Source organism: Dendrobium catenatum, unplaced genomic scaffold (genome assembly GCF_001605985.2).
Source record: "Dendrobium catenatum unplaced genomic scaffold, ASM160598v2 fragScaff_scaffold_1089, whole genome shotgun sequence".
NCBI lineage: Eukaryota > Viridiplantae > Streptophyta > Magnoliopsida > Asparagales > Orchidaceae > Dendrobium > Dendrobium catenatum.
Window position 1 is genome coordinate 1008392 of NW_021319551.1, and position 18285 is coordinate 1026676.

The window sequence follows — 18285 nt, forward strand, 5'->3', positions numbered from 1 at the left end:
ATTTCAAATATTTGCCCATTTTCTTGAACTTGACCCATTACAAATTATCCGGTTAAAATTTATGCTTATTTTTTCCAATTTTGTACCAAATGGACTTTCTTCCAAAGCAGGAGCAACAACAACAGAATATCCCAATATATAGAAAAATTACTCTGTGCGGACACTGGGTGGCGTTCAGAGACCAAAAAAGAATGCACCACTTCACTTATTTTTTGCTTTGTATTGGTGCTCAATACCGCTGTGTATCGAGTGACGTGAAGTATTTTGGTTGGTCTCCGAACCATTTGGTGTACGCACTGAATAATTTCTCCAAAATATGAGGCATATCACATGAATTCTTTTTCTTCAATATATCACATTAAGAGTTAAATTTTTATTTAAAATCTAATATAAAGTAGTTAATTTTTAACATTTTATAATTAAATCTTTTTATGTCGATTTCTACCTTTCTTAATATTGATTGGATCTATTGCATTATGTTTTGTTTGGAATAACTTTTTTAATGACTTCTAAAATAATGTTTTATTAAAAAAAATTTTAATACCAAAAAGTTATTTTTGAAAACAACAAAAAAATTATCCCAAATAAATCTTATTCTTCGAACAGAATTATCAGAAGGCCAATATTTTATATAATCAAATCATCTCAGAAGACTTTCTCTAATATTTCTCTTACTAGAGATACTTTAATTTTTTCATGTATGACTTTCACATTCTATCTCTAAACCAAATGGGCTTTCTTCCAAAGCAAATAATTAAATTATATATATATATATATATAGTTATTAAACTTTAACCGCTGGAATGATTCAACCGGTCGGGCCCACACTTCGGGCAGCAAGTACGCTGCAGTTGAAACCATGTGGCGCTGGAAACAGGGACGGCTACACAATCGCCGGTGTGGCCATCTTCTGCTTCCTCGTGTGATTCGAGGTCCCCGTTGATTACCCGTCCTCTGCTAATCTGCTAATAAGATCTCTCTTATCTATAAAGTTGACGAGTCCACCTTCATCAGATCACCCGCCACCGACCACTTTACCAAATCGAGGCCGGTTCGTCAGTCCTAAAACAGGTCAGCTTTCGATATGTTTGTTTTCAGCCTTTCTTTTATCTTATCTTTGGTTCTAGGTTTCGATTATTTTGTTGGAACTGCATGGAATACGTTCAGTGGGTTTAAAGATTCTATGTTTCTTGGTTCTTAAGATTGATAAGGTTGGGATTTAATCAGAAACTAGATTTCTTCTGTTTGTGGCCTTTTTTTTTTGTTTCTTGAGGTATCAGATCTGGATGCAGTTGATTAGGGCGATAAGCGGGTCTTGTTTGATGAATTTGTATTCTGCTTTATGATGGCATTTCTGTTAATGCACATTGTTCGGGGATTTGGTGATGTAGGATATTGATGTGTTTGAATGTGACTAGGATCAGGAAAAAAAAAAAAACTGAAGGGAGATTTAAAGTCTTCTTTAATTATTTACTGCACATAAACTGTTAAGGGCAATAGTATAGTGCCCTAATGGTCTGTTTGGTAGCTGGATTTATGTAAGATTTAAGCAAGATTTACGGTACATCCTGCCAAATGGTTCAAACAATCAAAATAAATCCTACTACTTTTTTCTAAATCCTGTTTCACATCCATTTTGCTGGGAATCACATATCCTTTAATTTGACGGATTTAGCAGATTTAGCCACTTACATGTTTGGCACAATCTCCCTATTGCAGTTTGGACACAAACTCTCACATACCTCCTATATCCTTACTCCTCTCTCCTTCACTGGCCAATGTTCCCATGGATGCCTTATTCAGCTACCTCCGATCGCAACTTCCTCACTTTGAAGTCAAGGATTTTGGTAATTTGGGTAGGAGTGAAAGGGGGAGAAAGGCGAGGATTATGAGCATTTGATGTGAAATTTTAGTTTATATGGTATTAAAAGTTACTCATCAATATTGGTAGAAGATTAAGAGATACTCATATTTGACAGATTTAAGTATGTTGGATTTATTTTAGCTTATATGATATAAAAGTATGAGCATTTGATGTGAAAATTTAGTTTATATGATATCAAAAGTTGCTCATCAATATTGGTAGAAGATTAAGAGATACTTATATGTGATAGATTGAAGTATATTGGATTTATTGTAAAAAAAAATGAAGAATACATGAGTATATCACTTCTCAAATGGTTGGGTAATGAAAATGGAAAAGTGCTTGTGAATTCTATATAAAAAGAGAATATTATAAAGAGTCAAGGAGATGTAGGATGTATGAGGATCTAAGATTTTTTAATACAACTTAGTATGAGATGAATAATAAAAATGCAAAAAAATCACAATCTGCGGGTTACAAACTCTCATTTTTAACAAAAATTATTCACTTTTGTTGTAAAAACAGTGAATAGGTTTTTGAATTTTTAATGTTCACCAAATCTGAAATTTCATAAATAATAGTGGGAATATAATGTTTCAATAATGATAAGATTTGCGCTATGAAAGGAATCCTAGATGTATTGTACTTGATAAAATTTTAATAACGCATACACACTGACCAATAAATAAATTTGTAGCAAGAACAGTGATATAAATTACTCAAAAGAAAGGTCTAGATCTCACAATATTACAAGGAGACTCGTCTCAAGGCTTGTGAAGAGCTCGAAAAATATACTTCCAACTAGCACACACATAATAATTGAAGAAAAATTTAAACTTTATTTTAATACTTAGTGTTCAATAATTTTTTACATACCTCAGGGGTCCTATAATAGCCAATAAGGGAATCAAAATAAAATCTTCAGAATCCCCTAAGATCCAATAAAAAATTGTATGCTCCAAGTCTACCGGCACTTAACAATAGGAATCAATTATACTTTTCATAATTTCCATATGTATACATCCATACAAGAGAAATTATGAGGTGACCCTTGTTGTTATAGCAATCATCGATCCTAGAACAGTAGCAATTAGCAAATACAATATATGGCTTCAGGACTTTAACAATCAACAACTTTTTTATTGATTCCAAGGTTGCAACAATCAGCAGAAGTAAAAACCAACCATATGACAGGAATAATAAAAAGAAAATGTAGGACGCAATATATAGAAAGAACCCTTAAAAAGCTAAAATTAAGACTAGTCAATATGCTAATTAAATTGGGATGCTCACAACAATTAATCAAGCATAAGAGGAAGTTAGAATATTAGATAACACAATTCATCTCAATCGGATCAACATCATAGGCATACTTTAACATACAATGAAAATAAAAAAAAAAGAAAAAAAAAGCAATGCAAACTGAAAGAAAGACAATGCAAATTACTCCTCTTCTGAATTTTTATCTTATGTGATTATGCAGAGTATATAATTTCAAATTCTCATTAATTCTGCTTGGTTAAAAAAATTATTCTGGACAAATTAAGCATGTGTTCAAGTATGGGCAGAACTGTTATGCTTCTTGTTGAGTAATCCGTGAGTCATATGAAGATATGCCATGCTAATCCCATCTTCTATGGTAGCTTCAAGAACAAAGCTAGTAGACTTGTCTGATATAGTGTTGGATATAAAGTAGCAATGCAGATATATATTGATGAAATATGTTAAATCAGATGTGTTGAAGTTTGAACTAATATTAGTGCTTCCAGGGATATATAGTTTATAATCATTTGTCCAATGCGGTGCAAGATTTTATATGGGCTGACCTTTCTTGTTGTTAATTTCTTAAATTCCCTTTAAGGAATTATTTTAGCATTAGATGCACCATTATGTTATCACATAGCTTGACTTTTGTTTGCGTTATTAAACTTATAATAATTATTATTATCAGTTGATTTTCTACAAATATCTTCATGTAGAGCATGCATATGCCACCAATCATTGTGCAAATTGATTAGGTCTAGATTCAGCAGGAAGTTCAACAATATCTATTTGTTTTCAAAAATGTATCCTATGACAATTTCAAATGGATTAATACTTGTAGACCTATTAACAAAAGAATTATATGCCAATTCAGTCATTGACTCGTATTAAATTCTAACCAGATTCATGTTCTTTAATTATATTCTGTAATAGATCCCCAAACTCCTATTAACTTGGGGGTTATAAATAGTTGAAAACTTTAATTGGGTTTGCACTTTCTTCCATATGGTTTTTCAAGAGTAGCTCATGAACTTAACGTGTCTATCAAACACAATAGTTTTACGTAATCCATGCAGTTTAATCACTTCATTAATGTATAATTTTTCTATGTGAAATGCATTTGAAATTTCAAAATGGAATGAAATGAACCGTTTTTTAAAAACGATCAACTGTTGCAAAGTAGAATCATATTTTGTTTTAATGTTTGTGGTAATCCTAGAACAAAGTCTTTGCTGATATTTTCACAATGTTTATATGGAATAGGTAATAGCGTGCAAAGCCCATTCTTTTCCTTGAACCTTTTGCACATTCTGCATTCTGATATGCAACTTCATGTTCTAGGCTACACCACTAATACTTATCCTCAATAATGGGCATAATTTTATCTCAATCAAAATGTCGTACAACACCACCAGCATATGTCTAAGATAAGAAAATCTTGTAAAGTGAATCAGGCATGCAAAGTTGATTTTCCATAAAAAGAAAGCCATTTGTAATCATGAAATTCTTACTAAGCAAAGGTGAGATATCAAGTTAATGATAGAAAACACTTGAAGATTTCAAGCAAATCCTATCAATTTCAAAAAATCAGCAAGAAACTCTTCAAAACTACAAAAGAAAACTAGAAAAATAGTAATTTTATTGCAAGAATCAAATAGATCGGAAGAAAACAACAAGATAGAAGTGATCCTCTATTCGAGAGGATGATCGACCTCTCCAAATCTCTAGAAGAATCTAGAGCCCAAAACCTAAACCTAAGAGATCCCAAAATCGGCTAAATTCAAGATGCCCTAACCCTAGGAAAACAAGATATTTAATGCTACCATTTAAAAGGAAATCTCTAACAGTCCCTATATTCAAATTTCCCTCCTAACTCCCTAAAAAATCCTTCCAAATTTGCTTCCGTGGATCTTGCGGCTCGTGCGGCTAGAGCAGGAGATGGAGAAGTTTCTCCTCATTCGCACCTGGGACACTCCCACGTGGACCTGCTGGATCGGTCTAACAATACTCCCCTTCCAAAGATCCACCTTGTCCTCAAGGTGGAGATATGCTCATGTTCTCGTGGAGGTGGCCATCCTTGAGATGGCCAAAAAACCTCACCAAATTGTTGAATCAAGGGCTGCACTGAAAGAGAAACATCCCTCCCTCCTTTATCCTGATCACATCCAGCTTATGTAGTCCCACCAGATAATCTTCTCCCACCTCTTATATGCTCCTAACCATGGTCTTAAGTGTTATCATGGTCCATGGCTTTGGATAGCTCTGCATCTCCCCTTATAACCACCTGTCTCCCATCCACCCTTTATTCTATCGTGAGTGCTCCCCAATTATCCTTGGTTTCCCCCAAGATTTGCATCCACTTCATCCCCATGATGATATCAGTACTTCCTAACTCTAGTGGGAGAAAATTCTCCCTTACCTGAATCCCCTGGATGGTCAACATCACTCCTCTACAGATCCCATAGCCTTTCTCCACCTTCCATGTACCCATCATCACCCCATAATAACTGGTGTCCACCAATTTCACTCTTAGTTGATTGACGACCTGAGTGGAAATGAAATTATGGGTAGCCCCACTATCAATCAATACTACCATCTCCATGCTTGTTATTTTCCCCTTCACCTTCATCGTATGATTCGAAGTGAATCCTACAACTGAATTCAGGGGGACTTCCACCACATCCAGATGCAGCTTGTCATCCATCTCTCTCTCACCTCCCTCAGTTTTCTCGTCATCACAGACGGTGAGAACCTGAAGAGTTCGATCGCTACACCTGTACCCTGGAGTATACTTCTTATCACACTAGAAATATAACCACTTTTTCCTCTTCTCCTGTATCTCCTTCTCTATTAGCCTCTTAAAATTTTCCCCACTTCCTCCTTTTACTGGCTTCTCCTTGGCGGTCTCATGAAATTCTCCTGATGTCGGACCCCTGGGTGCTAAATGAGTAGTCATCATCTTGTAAGTGCCTCCTGAGCTGCCACTCTTGGCTCTCCTCTCTAGATTCTTTTGATTTTCCACCAATTGGGCCAATTTCATAGCCTCTACCAACTCACAAGGCATCATGACTTTCATTGCCGCTTGGATTTTTGCCTTAAGCCCCTTCATGAAGTCCCCCCCCCCCCCAAAGCAGACTATGACTGGTCAGGTGTTTGAACTGCTCCCGATAGTCTGCCACTATTCCATCCCGCACCAGTGCGAAAAACTTCTCATGGAAGTCTCATCCCCCGTCATTTTGGAAACGTTCTAATAAACAATCTTTGAATGCTCTCCAGCTCCTTATAGGCCTCCTCTGGTCTCGTCATTGGTACCATGATAATGCATTCCCCTTTAGACATAGGCTTGCTGCTGCCAATTTCTCCTCTTCCGTTAACCCATTGACGACCAAATACCTATCAATCTTAAATATAGGTATCTTCAGCTTCCTCACCTTGTGATCTCCCCCGTTTCCCCTTATTCCTCCATAGCTTCCCCTCTCCCAAGTGCTTGGTCCTCCCCACGTCTCCCGGTCTTCCCTTGCCCTTTCATAACCCAAACCCCCTTCAAATTCCCCTCTCCTTTCTTCAAATTCTGCCCCTCGACGGCCATAATATTCCTCCCGACATTCCCAATCAGCACCCATTTGCTCCTGCCCTCCATACCCATGCCTTTCCCCAAGCCTACCTCCTCTATCCTCTCTCTGGAAAGGCTCCAGATGGGGTATTATCCCTTCTCCCTCTACGATTTCCACCTCATCTTTGTCCTTACGAAATTTAGAATTCGTATTCTTTCATTCTAGTCCTTTCTCCAATGAAGCTGCCAATTAGTTGTGGATTTCCAACATCTTCTTCATGATATCTCGTAAATTAGCTACTTGCCCTTCCATGGAGAAAATTCTGTCCTCCACCGCCGTCTTTATCTGATTCATCTCCTCTTCCAAACGTTTCTCCAGCGCATCTACCTTCTTGGTCGCCAAAAAAAATGTTTGATTTCGCTCCAAAAATCAGCAGACGTTCCTTCCTCAGATGAAAATTTGCTGCTAAAATTACAGGAAATCAACCCCTGATGATCCCAAGACTATCAACCCATGATGATCCCAAGACTTGCTCTGATACCAATTTGATAGGAAACACTTGAAGATTTCAAATAAATCTTATCAATTTTAGAAAATTAGCGAGAAACTCTTCAAAATTCCAAAAGAAAACTAAAAAAATAGTAATTTTATTGCAAGAATCAAATAGATCGGAAGAAAACAACAAGATACAAGTGATCCTTTGTTCGAGAGGAGAATCAATCTTTCCCAATCTCTAGACGAATCTAGAGCCCAAAACCTAAACCTAAGAGATCCCAAAATTTGCCAAATTCAAGATGCCCTAACCCCAGGAAAACAAGATATTTAATGCATACCATTCAAAAGGAAATATCTAAACTGTCCCTACATTCAAATTTCCCTCATAATTCCCTAAAAATCCTTCCAAATTGGCTCCCGTGGATCTTGCGGCTCGTGCAGCTAAAACAGGAGGTGGAGAAATTCCGCCTCATTCGCGCCTGGGCTAGTCCCGCGTGGACCGGCTGGTCTAACAGTTAAATTAATATATATCATTAAAGTCCTCATAGTTGGCATAATCATTTTTAATGTTATCGAAATCGGTCACTTTAGTTACATTGTGTGTAAGATTACAATAATCCTATATGTCCATGCAATATTTTAGCAAAAATGTGTATTCCTATAGAATTGAATTTATTTAACATGCTTATGCCATACATTTTCAGCAGTGTAAGTATTTTAATGCCAGATGATTCAAATGTAGTCACATCCCTTGGGCAACAACTAATGCCTCTAATATCAAAGCGATTATATAATAACAAAAAAATTATTTGTTATAATTAGAGTATTTTTGTTTGGCTTCGTCAGCTTCTCACTGAAGTAAGCTATTGATTGTCAAGCTTAACTCAATAAAAAATTGTGCCGTTACTAAATCTCTAGCTGAAATGAGCATAGATTAGAGAGAGTCGTCTTAGAAGGTTTGGTTATGTAAAACGACAACCTTCTGATGACCCTGTTAGCAAAGTAGATGAACTGCGGCCTTCTGACGACCCTGTTAGTAGAGTAGATGTATTAGATTTGGTCTATGTTAAAAAAAGGTAGAGGTAAACCTTAAAAAAAAACTTAGTTAGAAAATATTAGAAATGACATTTATTTATTAGATTTAAATGAGATTTTGACTCTTAATAGGTCACAATGGAGAAAAAGGATTCATGTAGCCGACCTTATGTACTGGGATAAAGGTTTGATGATGTTGTTGTTGTAGTACTAAATCTCTAGGTGAATCTTTGATATAATATAGCTAGATCATAAAAACTTGGAAAATCATGAATTTTGGTTAGTATTGGCCATCCTTTAAGCACATTAACCTTATCAAGGTTAACAAATAATTCATTGGACTTTCAAATCTAAAAAATATGACACTTATCAAATTTGGATACAATTTATCAATTTGCAAATTTCTGAAGTCTTTCCTAAGATGTACTAGATGTTCTTCTCTCTAGCTTTGTTGTAAATTAGATTGTTGTCAAAGTATACAATAAAAATTCATATAAAGGTTGTTGAATGTGGTTCAAGTTTCTCATGAAAATACTTGAGGAATTTGTTAATATAAAAGATATCAATAATCATTTATACTAACGATCTTTGTCTTAAAAGCATTGTTCTATCCACCCCTTCTCTCACCATTACTTAATGCCATTACTCGTTAATTTTTGAGAAAATCATTGCCCCAATTATCATATAGCTAGTGTATCATCTAGTTCTATTATGGGGAATTGATATTTGATAATTATTATATTAATCGGACTATACACACATAATTTTTTACTCTCAGTCCTTTATAAGTGTAAGTAATGTAGTCACAACACTCGAACTCATATTTTCCCCAATATAACCTTTCCTAAGCAATTCATCTACTTGTTTTTTAAGTTCAATATGTTTGGTAGGATTCATTCTAAAATATTGTAAATTAGGTAATGGTGATCCAAAAATGAATTCATATGTTGTACATTCATAAGTGGTGGAAATTCATAGTTCATTAAGGCATAGTTCCTTAAATTCATATAACAATTGATTAACATCCCTATACATTCATGTACTTCCTATTATATTTCAGTTCAATTTGACAACTATTAAGGCATAAATTACTCCTTCAACTAAGTCTCCTTTTTAAAAGCATGTTGAGTCAAGATATGAAAGTGTTTCTTTAGTTCTAATAACATTTGATTTTTTTTTTAAGCGGGAGAATTTTTAGGTTTGGAAGGTTTCAGAACTATCCTCCTATTGTTGATCTTAAATGCATATGTATTGGACTTTCCAAAATGCGCACATTTAAATCATATAATCAAGGTCTGCCTAAGCATCCGTGTAGAAGATGTCACACCAAATTGTATTGTTTTAGGTAGCAAGTTGAATGGAAATCACACATTTTCGAGTTACAAAAAATTGTAGTTATATCTAGCCAAGCTATACATTGTAAGATGTGGGTGCAGTTCAATTTTTAAGTCATATTCTAGATCTAACTTGACAACAACATTCATTTTACAATTAATATTCAGTTTACAAAGTTTTTCACCACCCTTAATGTACACATGAAAGATTGAAATTCTATTACAATTTATTTCAACCTAAAGTGGCAATAATGCATTACACAACATTCAAAGATTTCTTAATATAAACATGTTTAGAATCACTATTTTCCTTGTTGAATTCATGAACATCTTATTTATCATCCTTGTTAACTTTTCTCGAATATTAATATGCATGCTTCTACCTGGTTAATCACTCTCATGATGGCGCATTTGGTGGCATCCCAAACAAGCCATAGTAAAAAAGTTTAGATATTGATCTAGTAACTACGAACTTTACTTTCGATTTGTTGATGCTAGTATAGCTATCTTCAGACACAAAATTTTAGTTTGTTATATGTTGTTATCACTTTTTATATTTAGAATTTATAATAATTCTAAACCTATAAAGTGTTCTTTTTAAATACTTCTTAATTTCAAAATGTAACAACAATTCTTCAAACTTTGTCATGTATTAAGTTACAACCCTTGTTGCTTGTTTTATGAGTCGAGCAATCGATCTCAATAGATAACTGCAAGTACTTTTCTTTTGACAACAATTTCAATGCAGCCCATGTAGTAATTAGTTCTAATTGAAACCACAATTTTTCCTTTTGTCTTTCTACACTTATCTAGTATATTTTTACTCTGTAGTAAGTTTAACAACCTTTTTACTTCAACATTATTTGTCAATCAAAGAAATTATTTTTATCTATCATCCAATTCAAAGTAATTGAGCATAAGTTACAATTTGATACTAAGGTTTCTCAAAATCAATTTAGATTCATGCCTGGTAAGTATGCTATCTAAGATATAAATTTATTGGGAGGGCATATGATAAAGTTTCAAGAGGAGTGCTCTGGAGAGTTCTTGAAAAGAAAAGAGTTAATAATGCTTATATTCAAGTCATTAAGAGTATTTATTTAGGAGCTATTACTTGTGTCCAAACACAAGGTGATTTGATCAAGTTTTTTTCGATTTCAATTGAATTACATCAATGGTTTGCTTTAGTCATGGATGTTCTTACTTGACATTTGTAAGATGATGCATGTTGGTGTATACTTTTTGTTGATGATATTCTTCTAACTGACAAGACTAGTGAGGGAGTTAAAGGAAAGCTTAAATTATAAAAGTTAGCCTTAGAGTAAAGGTTTTCGTTTGAATAAATCTAAAACTGAATACATGATGTGTAATTTCAATAGTAATAGATCTAGTGGGGGATTGTAACTTTGGGCGATCAAGTCACTAAAATGAGTATATGTTTTAGATATCATGAGTCTATTGTTCAAAGTGATGGTGAAATAGATAAGGATATTATTAGTAAAACTCAAGTGGGATGGTTGAAGTGGAGAAATGCATCAGGCTTTTTGTGTTATAGAAAAGTATCCATCAAATTTAAGCAAAAATTATATAAGATGGTGGTGAGATTTGAAATGCTTTATGATGCAATATGTTGGACATTAAAAGAGAAACATAAAATTAAGTGTTACAGAGATGAGGATGCTTAGGTGGATGAGTGGTTTATAGTTACAGACATACTACGAAACAAGTATATACATGAAAAAGTTTGAAGCAGCTTCAGTAGTAGATAAGATTAGAGAGTCGCCTTAGATGGTTTGGTCACATAAAATTTTAGCCTTCCAATGACCTAGTTAAGAGAGTAGATGTATTAGATCTATCCTATATGATGAAAGGTAGAGATAGATGTAAAAAGATTTGGTTATAAAGTATTAGAAATGATATTTTATTATTAGATTTCAATGAGAATTTGACTCTTAATAGGACATAATGGAGAAAAATAATTCATTTATTTGACCCCATGTAGTGGCATAAAGGCTTGTTGTTGTTGTTACTGTTGTTGTTTTTGTTGCATCCAATTCAGAAAAGCTATAAGATCTATTCTCCCATCAAAAGTAGATGCATCTACATGATTTTCATGGCGAGTTTCTCAGCTTCGAATAGTATTGTGAATAAGCTCTTCAGTAAGGCTTGATTCATTATGCAATTCTTGTGTGCAGATTTGATTACTTCCAAAGTGCTAAAATCAATTGTAACTTGGCTCATGCCTTAGCTTTTTTGGTCATGCTTTTAGTAATTATTTTATTTGGTTTTGTCCGAGGTGATCTTTTGATTGACCCTGATAATTCGCACCACTGTTGAGTGACGTTTTCTGATATTGATTTAATATATGACAATTACTGGTCTAGAACTTAATCTTAAGATGAGATACATAATTAAAGCACAAAAAAAAAAAAAAAAAAAAAAAAAAAAAAAAAAAAAAAAAACCCATAATTCACAGGTCGTCAACTGCCAGCTTTAGTGAGTAGTCAATTTTTATATAAAAATGATAAACATATTTCTTTCATTTTAAACAATAATTTATTAGTCATCAAAATATAAAATTATGCAAGAAAAATAATAAAAATATATAAATATTTAGCAAAAATCAAGATTCATGCAAAAAGGTACTCGAAATATCACATTTGATAAAATTTTAACTATACACATACGCCATCCACTAAAAAAATTAATAGCAAAGATAATGATAGAAATCAACAAAAGAAAAATTTAGCCCTAATATCTATAGGAGGCCCGCCCTTAGTAGTGGTCAAGACATGCGAAGCATTTGAATAACACGCATTTTATCAGTACACAAGAAAGAATTGATGAAAAAATAATTTCTGCATGGCTTATGGGCTCTGTATGGATAGCCTCAAAGGACCAAAAATAAAAAATTCCTCAAAATCCCTAAGATCCAGTTGGACACTACCAAGTTCTAATTCGGAAGCACTTGAGCAAATGGCAAAAACACGAGGAGGTCCCGATTGCTATAGTTTCTAGTGATCCTGTAACTATAGAAATTATCAACCACCACATATTACAGGACTGTTACAATTAGTAACTTCTTGTATTGATTCAGAAGCGTAGCAATCATTGCCTTCCTATATTGATCTCAGGACTCTAGCAATCAGCATTTGATAAAATTTTAATTATACACATACGCCATCCACTAAAAATATGAATAGCAAAAGATAATGATAGAAATCACCAAAAGAAAAATTTGGTCCTAATATCTATAGGAGGCCCGCCCTTGGTAGTGATCAAGACATGCGAAGCATTTGAATAACACGCATTTTATCAGCACACAAAAAGATTTGATGAAAAAATATAATTTTATTTTATTACTTAATGCTCACAATAATTTCTGCATGGCTTATGGGCTCTGTATGGATAGCCTCAAAGGACCAAAAATAAAAAATTCCTCAAAATCCCTAAGATCCAGTCGGACACTACAAATTCTAATTCCGGCACCACTTGAGCAAATGGAAAAAACACGAGGTGGTCCCGATTGCTATAGTAACTAGTGATACTGGGACTATAGAAATTATCAACCACCATATATTACAGGACTGTTACAATTAGTAACTTCTTGTATTGATTCAGAAGCGTAGCAATCATTGGCTTCCTATATAGATCTCAGGACTCTAGCTATCAGCCATATTAAGCAAAAGACCATAATAAATATTATTAGGAAACTGTATGAAGTAATATACAGATAGAAAACCTTAAGAACTAAAATCAAGGCTACTCAAGTAGCGATTGAATTGATAACCTCGCAATAGTTAACCAAATATAAAGCGAGAAGTTATAATATTGGAGAACGTAACCCATTATTAATGGGATCAATATCATAGGTATGCTTAATTAGAACTAAAAGAAAATTAGAAAGTACAATGTAAATTACACTTGCTCCTTTTAAAGCTGACTTTTCATGCTTCTGATGAATCTGAACTTTTAAATTTTCATCACAAGATGCATGATTGAGAAACTGGAGAGATAATGGGCGCGGCATCTATTGAAGATTTGGTGATGTAAAATAGATTGTTAGTATGTGGGCATGTACAATAATGAATATAAGATGTAGAAGTAAAACTGATGTGCACAATTAATGTGGAAGATTAGGAAGGAAAATGTGTAAATAATGAAGATGATGCCCCATGCAACACTTACTAGGAATGAATGAAAGATGGTAATTTCAAAAGCTATCCCTAAATAGTTAGGATAAGCTGCTGATGATGAAATTGTAGCTTTATGCTACCATTTTGCTAATTGTCATGGTCCTGTATCTGTTCATCAATAGCTGGTAAATTAAAAGGTGTTTGAATGACTCATTGTGCTTGTCGAAAATAGTTTTGCTAAATTTTAATTTTCTATAGATTTGCTTTTTTACATAGTGCTAAATCATCTAAGGAACTGACTTAATAACCATTTTTAATTGCTCTGCCAAACTAATTTTCCGGTGTAGCTTCTGTTTAGAACTAACTGTGATAGTAGATGAATATGCATCTTTAGTTCCGGGGGCATCTAATCAGAACCAGAGTGATTGATGTTATACCCTTGGCTCAATGATGCAATCATAAGCCTTTTCACCTAGTTTGCCAACTTGAATTCTTCTTTCAAATCCTAATAATATGGAGTGTTTCTTAAGAGCACAAAGATACACTAAATAACCCAACTTCACCTCATCAATATCACAGTTATTTCTACCATTAGTCTCACCAATATTAAAACACTAATTCAAAAGAGTCAGTTTACAGCATTATGAAATGATAACACCCTAATTTTAGTCATTAACACCCCATTACATACTACTAATACCTTCCAGGATGCTGAGTGGTAACTCCTGGACCACGCTGTCTCCAATTGCGATGGTAGCTGGGTTCCTTTTTTCCCTGTGATGTCAGAATGAAACACGAGTATACTTGTCCTCACCATCCATTTTACTACTAAGGGATCATTTCGTCTCTCAATATAGTTTGTGTCAATAAAGATTATATCCTGTGGGATCTGGTTAGATACAATTTGATTCTACCATATTCTTATTTGCACATCAAGGTTGATATCACATTAATAGTCTAAACATCAGCACCTATTGAAACTCCCCTTGGCGGGAGCTTCATGCTTTTGGTCTATCCACACGTTATTGGTGAAGAAGAAGAAATCAAGTTGTTTAGAATATGATTTTATCAATTACTAATTTTTCAAAAACAGTTATTAAACTATTTTCATATTAGTAAAATTTGAGACAATTTAGACCTCCAAAAGTCACTTTGCACTTGTTTATAGAATTGGGCAACATTTGTGATGGATGCATTTTGTGGAAGGGAGGTCTTTAAGATAAAATTCAGGCTTGAGTCAATTGGTGTTGGTGTAGTGTAGATTAAATTTTCAGGTAGAACAATCCTCATGGAGTCTCTTTTACCAAAACTCAACTTGCACATGTAATTGCATTAGATTGGTTGAGCTGAGCCAATTTTGAGACTCGGTTTGGAATGTGTTGCTCAAAATGAAAATTGTTTATGTTATTCACATTGGTCCGCAGTCCCATGATCAAGTCCACTTAGTTTTCATTTTTTTTTTCTTGAAATTTGATTTGATTTCAAGAAATTGGCAAATTCCTAGATGGATGGGCATTTCATGATACTATATAAGGAAGCATCTTAGCTTTTAATAGAATTTGATTCATGTTTGCCATACTTTAAATGCAACAATAGAGAAGCTATGATGCACATACATAAAAAACAACATGATATGGACATGGGACATATCAATGATTAAAAATATAGGACACAAATACATGTTAGACACTATATTATAATTTTTATCTCTTAAAAACAGTGTATAAAAATTGAATGACCATATATAATATTAAAAATAATTTAGAAATAATAAATCATTTAACTAAGATTTGTGGTTAAAATGATTAATATTAGGATGTTGAGAGTCGGGTATTAATGTTCTGTGTCAAGCATCGAGAGGGGAATAGATTGCTATCGAAAGTCGGGCATTGATGTTGTGCAATAGACATCGAGTTTCAATGTTAAGGCAGCATTGATAGTTAATGTAGAAACGACGTTGGTCGTTGATGTTGAGATACATTGATTAAAGATGAGATGTCGAGATGGGGCGGGGCGTGATTGTGGGTGAATTGCTGGCATCAAGTGTCAATGTTAAGAAAACATCGATTTTGAGGTGGCTTTGAAATGTTTATCTTGTGACGATATCAGATGTTGATATTGAATTGACATCGGACATTGTTGGGAGATCTTAGACGCGATCCTACAGAGAGGAATGAAAATGGAAATATTTGGGGAATGAAGTATTGAGTGTGGGCGATTGATATGGAGCTATGTATATGACGATGATGACAACAACAACAAGCCTTTATAACACTATGCAGGGTCATCTACATTAATCTTTTTTCTCCATTATGCCCCATTAAAAGTTAAATCTCATTTAAATCTACAACAACAACAACAACAACATCAAGCCTTTATCCCACTGTATGGTCAGCTACATGAATCATTTTTCTCCATTGTGACTTGTTAAGAGTTAAATTCTCATTTAAATCTAATAAGAAAATGTCATTTCTAACATTTTCTATCTAAGTCTTTTTAGGTCTACCTCTATCTTTCTTAACATAAGTCAAATATGATACATCTACTTTCCTAACCGGGTCATTAGAAGGTTGTCATTTTATGTGACCAAATCATCTAAGGCGACAAATTCTCATTTAAATCTAAAAGGAAAAAAAAGTAATTTTTAATATTTTCTAAGCAAGAGTTTGAGGCTATGAAGAGAAAATAAGAAATTTAATTTTTATTTTTTAAATAAATAAAAATTGAAGTAAAAGAAATATATTAAAAAATCATAAAATATTTAAGACACGTGTCAAATTTGTCTTTAATATATATTTTTTTAATCCGACCTGTCATCGGCATATCTGACACATTTCAAAGGTGTGTCGGATGCCTGTTATGTCTGATACTTGTCGGGCACTTCATACCTTTTTGAGTAAAAGTATCTATGCATCATAGCAGAGAAGTACACGGTTACAATGAAACAAAAGTGCTATGATTATATTTTCATAAACTAGGACTTAACATAAGATAATCATATGGAAGTCATTCACAAAACAACTATCAACTCATTCGAATCCTTGACTTCAAATCCATTACTAGTGCCTTGGATAATATAAAGCTCTCACGTATTAGGGAGTTGGTAGAATATAGAATGTGAATTTACTATGTTTATGGCTTTGAAATCATTAGGTACAGAACAGCTCTAAAGAAATGCAATGCTCTTGTTATGCTTTACATGCTCCCCTTAAGGTTTAACTTCTTAATAATGTAAAATTGGGATCCAATGCTAGTAATCTCAAGACATTGTATTGTTGATTGTTTAACCTGTGTTGTGCTTCGTAATTTGATAGAACTATTTCTTTGGTTACTAAAATTGTCAAAATGTTTAAAATTAAGGAAGAAAAATATTATATGCTTTAATGTTCCTTCTCCTTATTTAATTACTAATTAATCTCCTTTTAAAAAATTAGCCTATTTAGAACACCTCAGTGTTTGGGCGAATTATTAGGTCTGGTCACCGGACCTAAATCTGCGTCCGGAATCTTGCACTTTTCATGCATTTTTACTGCGCTTTTGATGTATTTTTGCAAAAGGACAACTAATATGCGCTTTTATTAGCTGCCCTTTTACTGAGTATTTGAAAGCGCAGCAAAAGGGCACCAAATACACAATGAGTGAGATATTTGTTGCGCTTTTGCTTTATTTTTGCAAATATTCAACAAAAAAGCAGCTAATATGCGATTAAAATTGTGTATTAACTGTCATTTTACAAAAATACATCAAAAGCTCAGTAAAAGCGCATGGGTTCCGGACGCAGATTTAGGACGCAGATTTAAGTCCGGTGACCGGACCTAATAATTCGCCCAGTGTTTGTGTCTTTCTTTTTTTCAAATCTTCACCTTTCAAGTAAAATTGTTTTCAGGATTTTCATTTATTCAAACTGATGTTCCTTTCTAAAGTTATTCCTATATTAGGTTTATGATTGCAAAAGCCTTTCATACCTGTTTTTAGGATGAATTATTTTGATGCTTTTATGCTAGCTAATCGTCTAATTTGTTCTAATTTTGTGACATTTCCTTTATTAAGTTCATTGCATGTGAGTTGAGCAAATCATGAGTTTGGGGTGCCTTGCGTGCCGCAGCGTAGACAGCCCAACACATTCCTTAAGAAGCTACTCTGTCTCAAGTGCAGACAATGAAGGCCGCTGCACTGCAATGGTGAGCTGCCTGACCCGGACGACCAACAATCTGTTAGGGAATGCAAAGGTTGCCCCGCTCTCGAGCATCACAAATGCCCAGGGCATGGCAGGAGCCCCACGCCTCGTGCGGAGCTGTGCTGTGACAAGAGATCTTGTGAGGGATTGGAATTTCGATGAACTTCTTCTGGAGAGCTGATTTGCTCCGTCTTGAACCAGAAGGCTCAGTACAACATTAGATCCCCAGCATCTCAGCCATTTGTATATGACGATTTCTACTTTCCTCAGTGTTTGTGGCCATGATGAGAGTATTTAAGAGGGCCTAGTGTTTAAAAGTAGATTTGATTAGAAACTGTTTGGAAAACACCAAACACTCTGATTTCAAGTCATTGTAATGATGTTTGGCACCTATTTCTTGTTGGTGCATTTTGTTGTCTACGTCTTT

The 18285-nt window shown here is 34.1% G+C and overlaps 1 protein-coding gene across 1 annotated transcript; it reads left to right on the forward strand.

Annotated features, from left to right (window-relative positions):
* Window positions 1–881: 881 nt before the first annotated feature.
* LOC110098296 lies at window positions 882–18251 on the forward strand. The gene is made up of 2 exons (XM_020825075.2): window positions 882–1071; window positions 17732–18251. The coding sequence occupies exon 2, from the start codon at window positions 17758–17760 to the stop codon at window positions 18037–18039; it is 282 nt and encodes a 93-aa protein (XP_020680734.1). The 5' UTR covers window positions 882–1071; window positions 17732–17757; the 3' UTR covers window positions 18040–18251.
* The last annotated feature ends 34 nt before the right edge of the window (window positions 18252–18285 follow it).

Excerpts from the sequence above, each read along its gene's own strand:
- LOC110098296 (XM_020825075.2), top strand. The coding sequence starts at position 17,758 with ATGAGTTTGGGGTGCCTTGCGTGCCGCAGCGTAGACAGCCCAACACAT.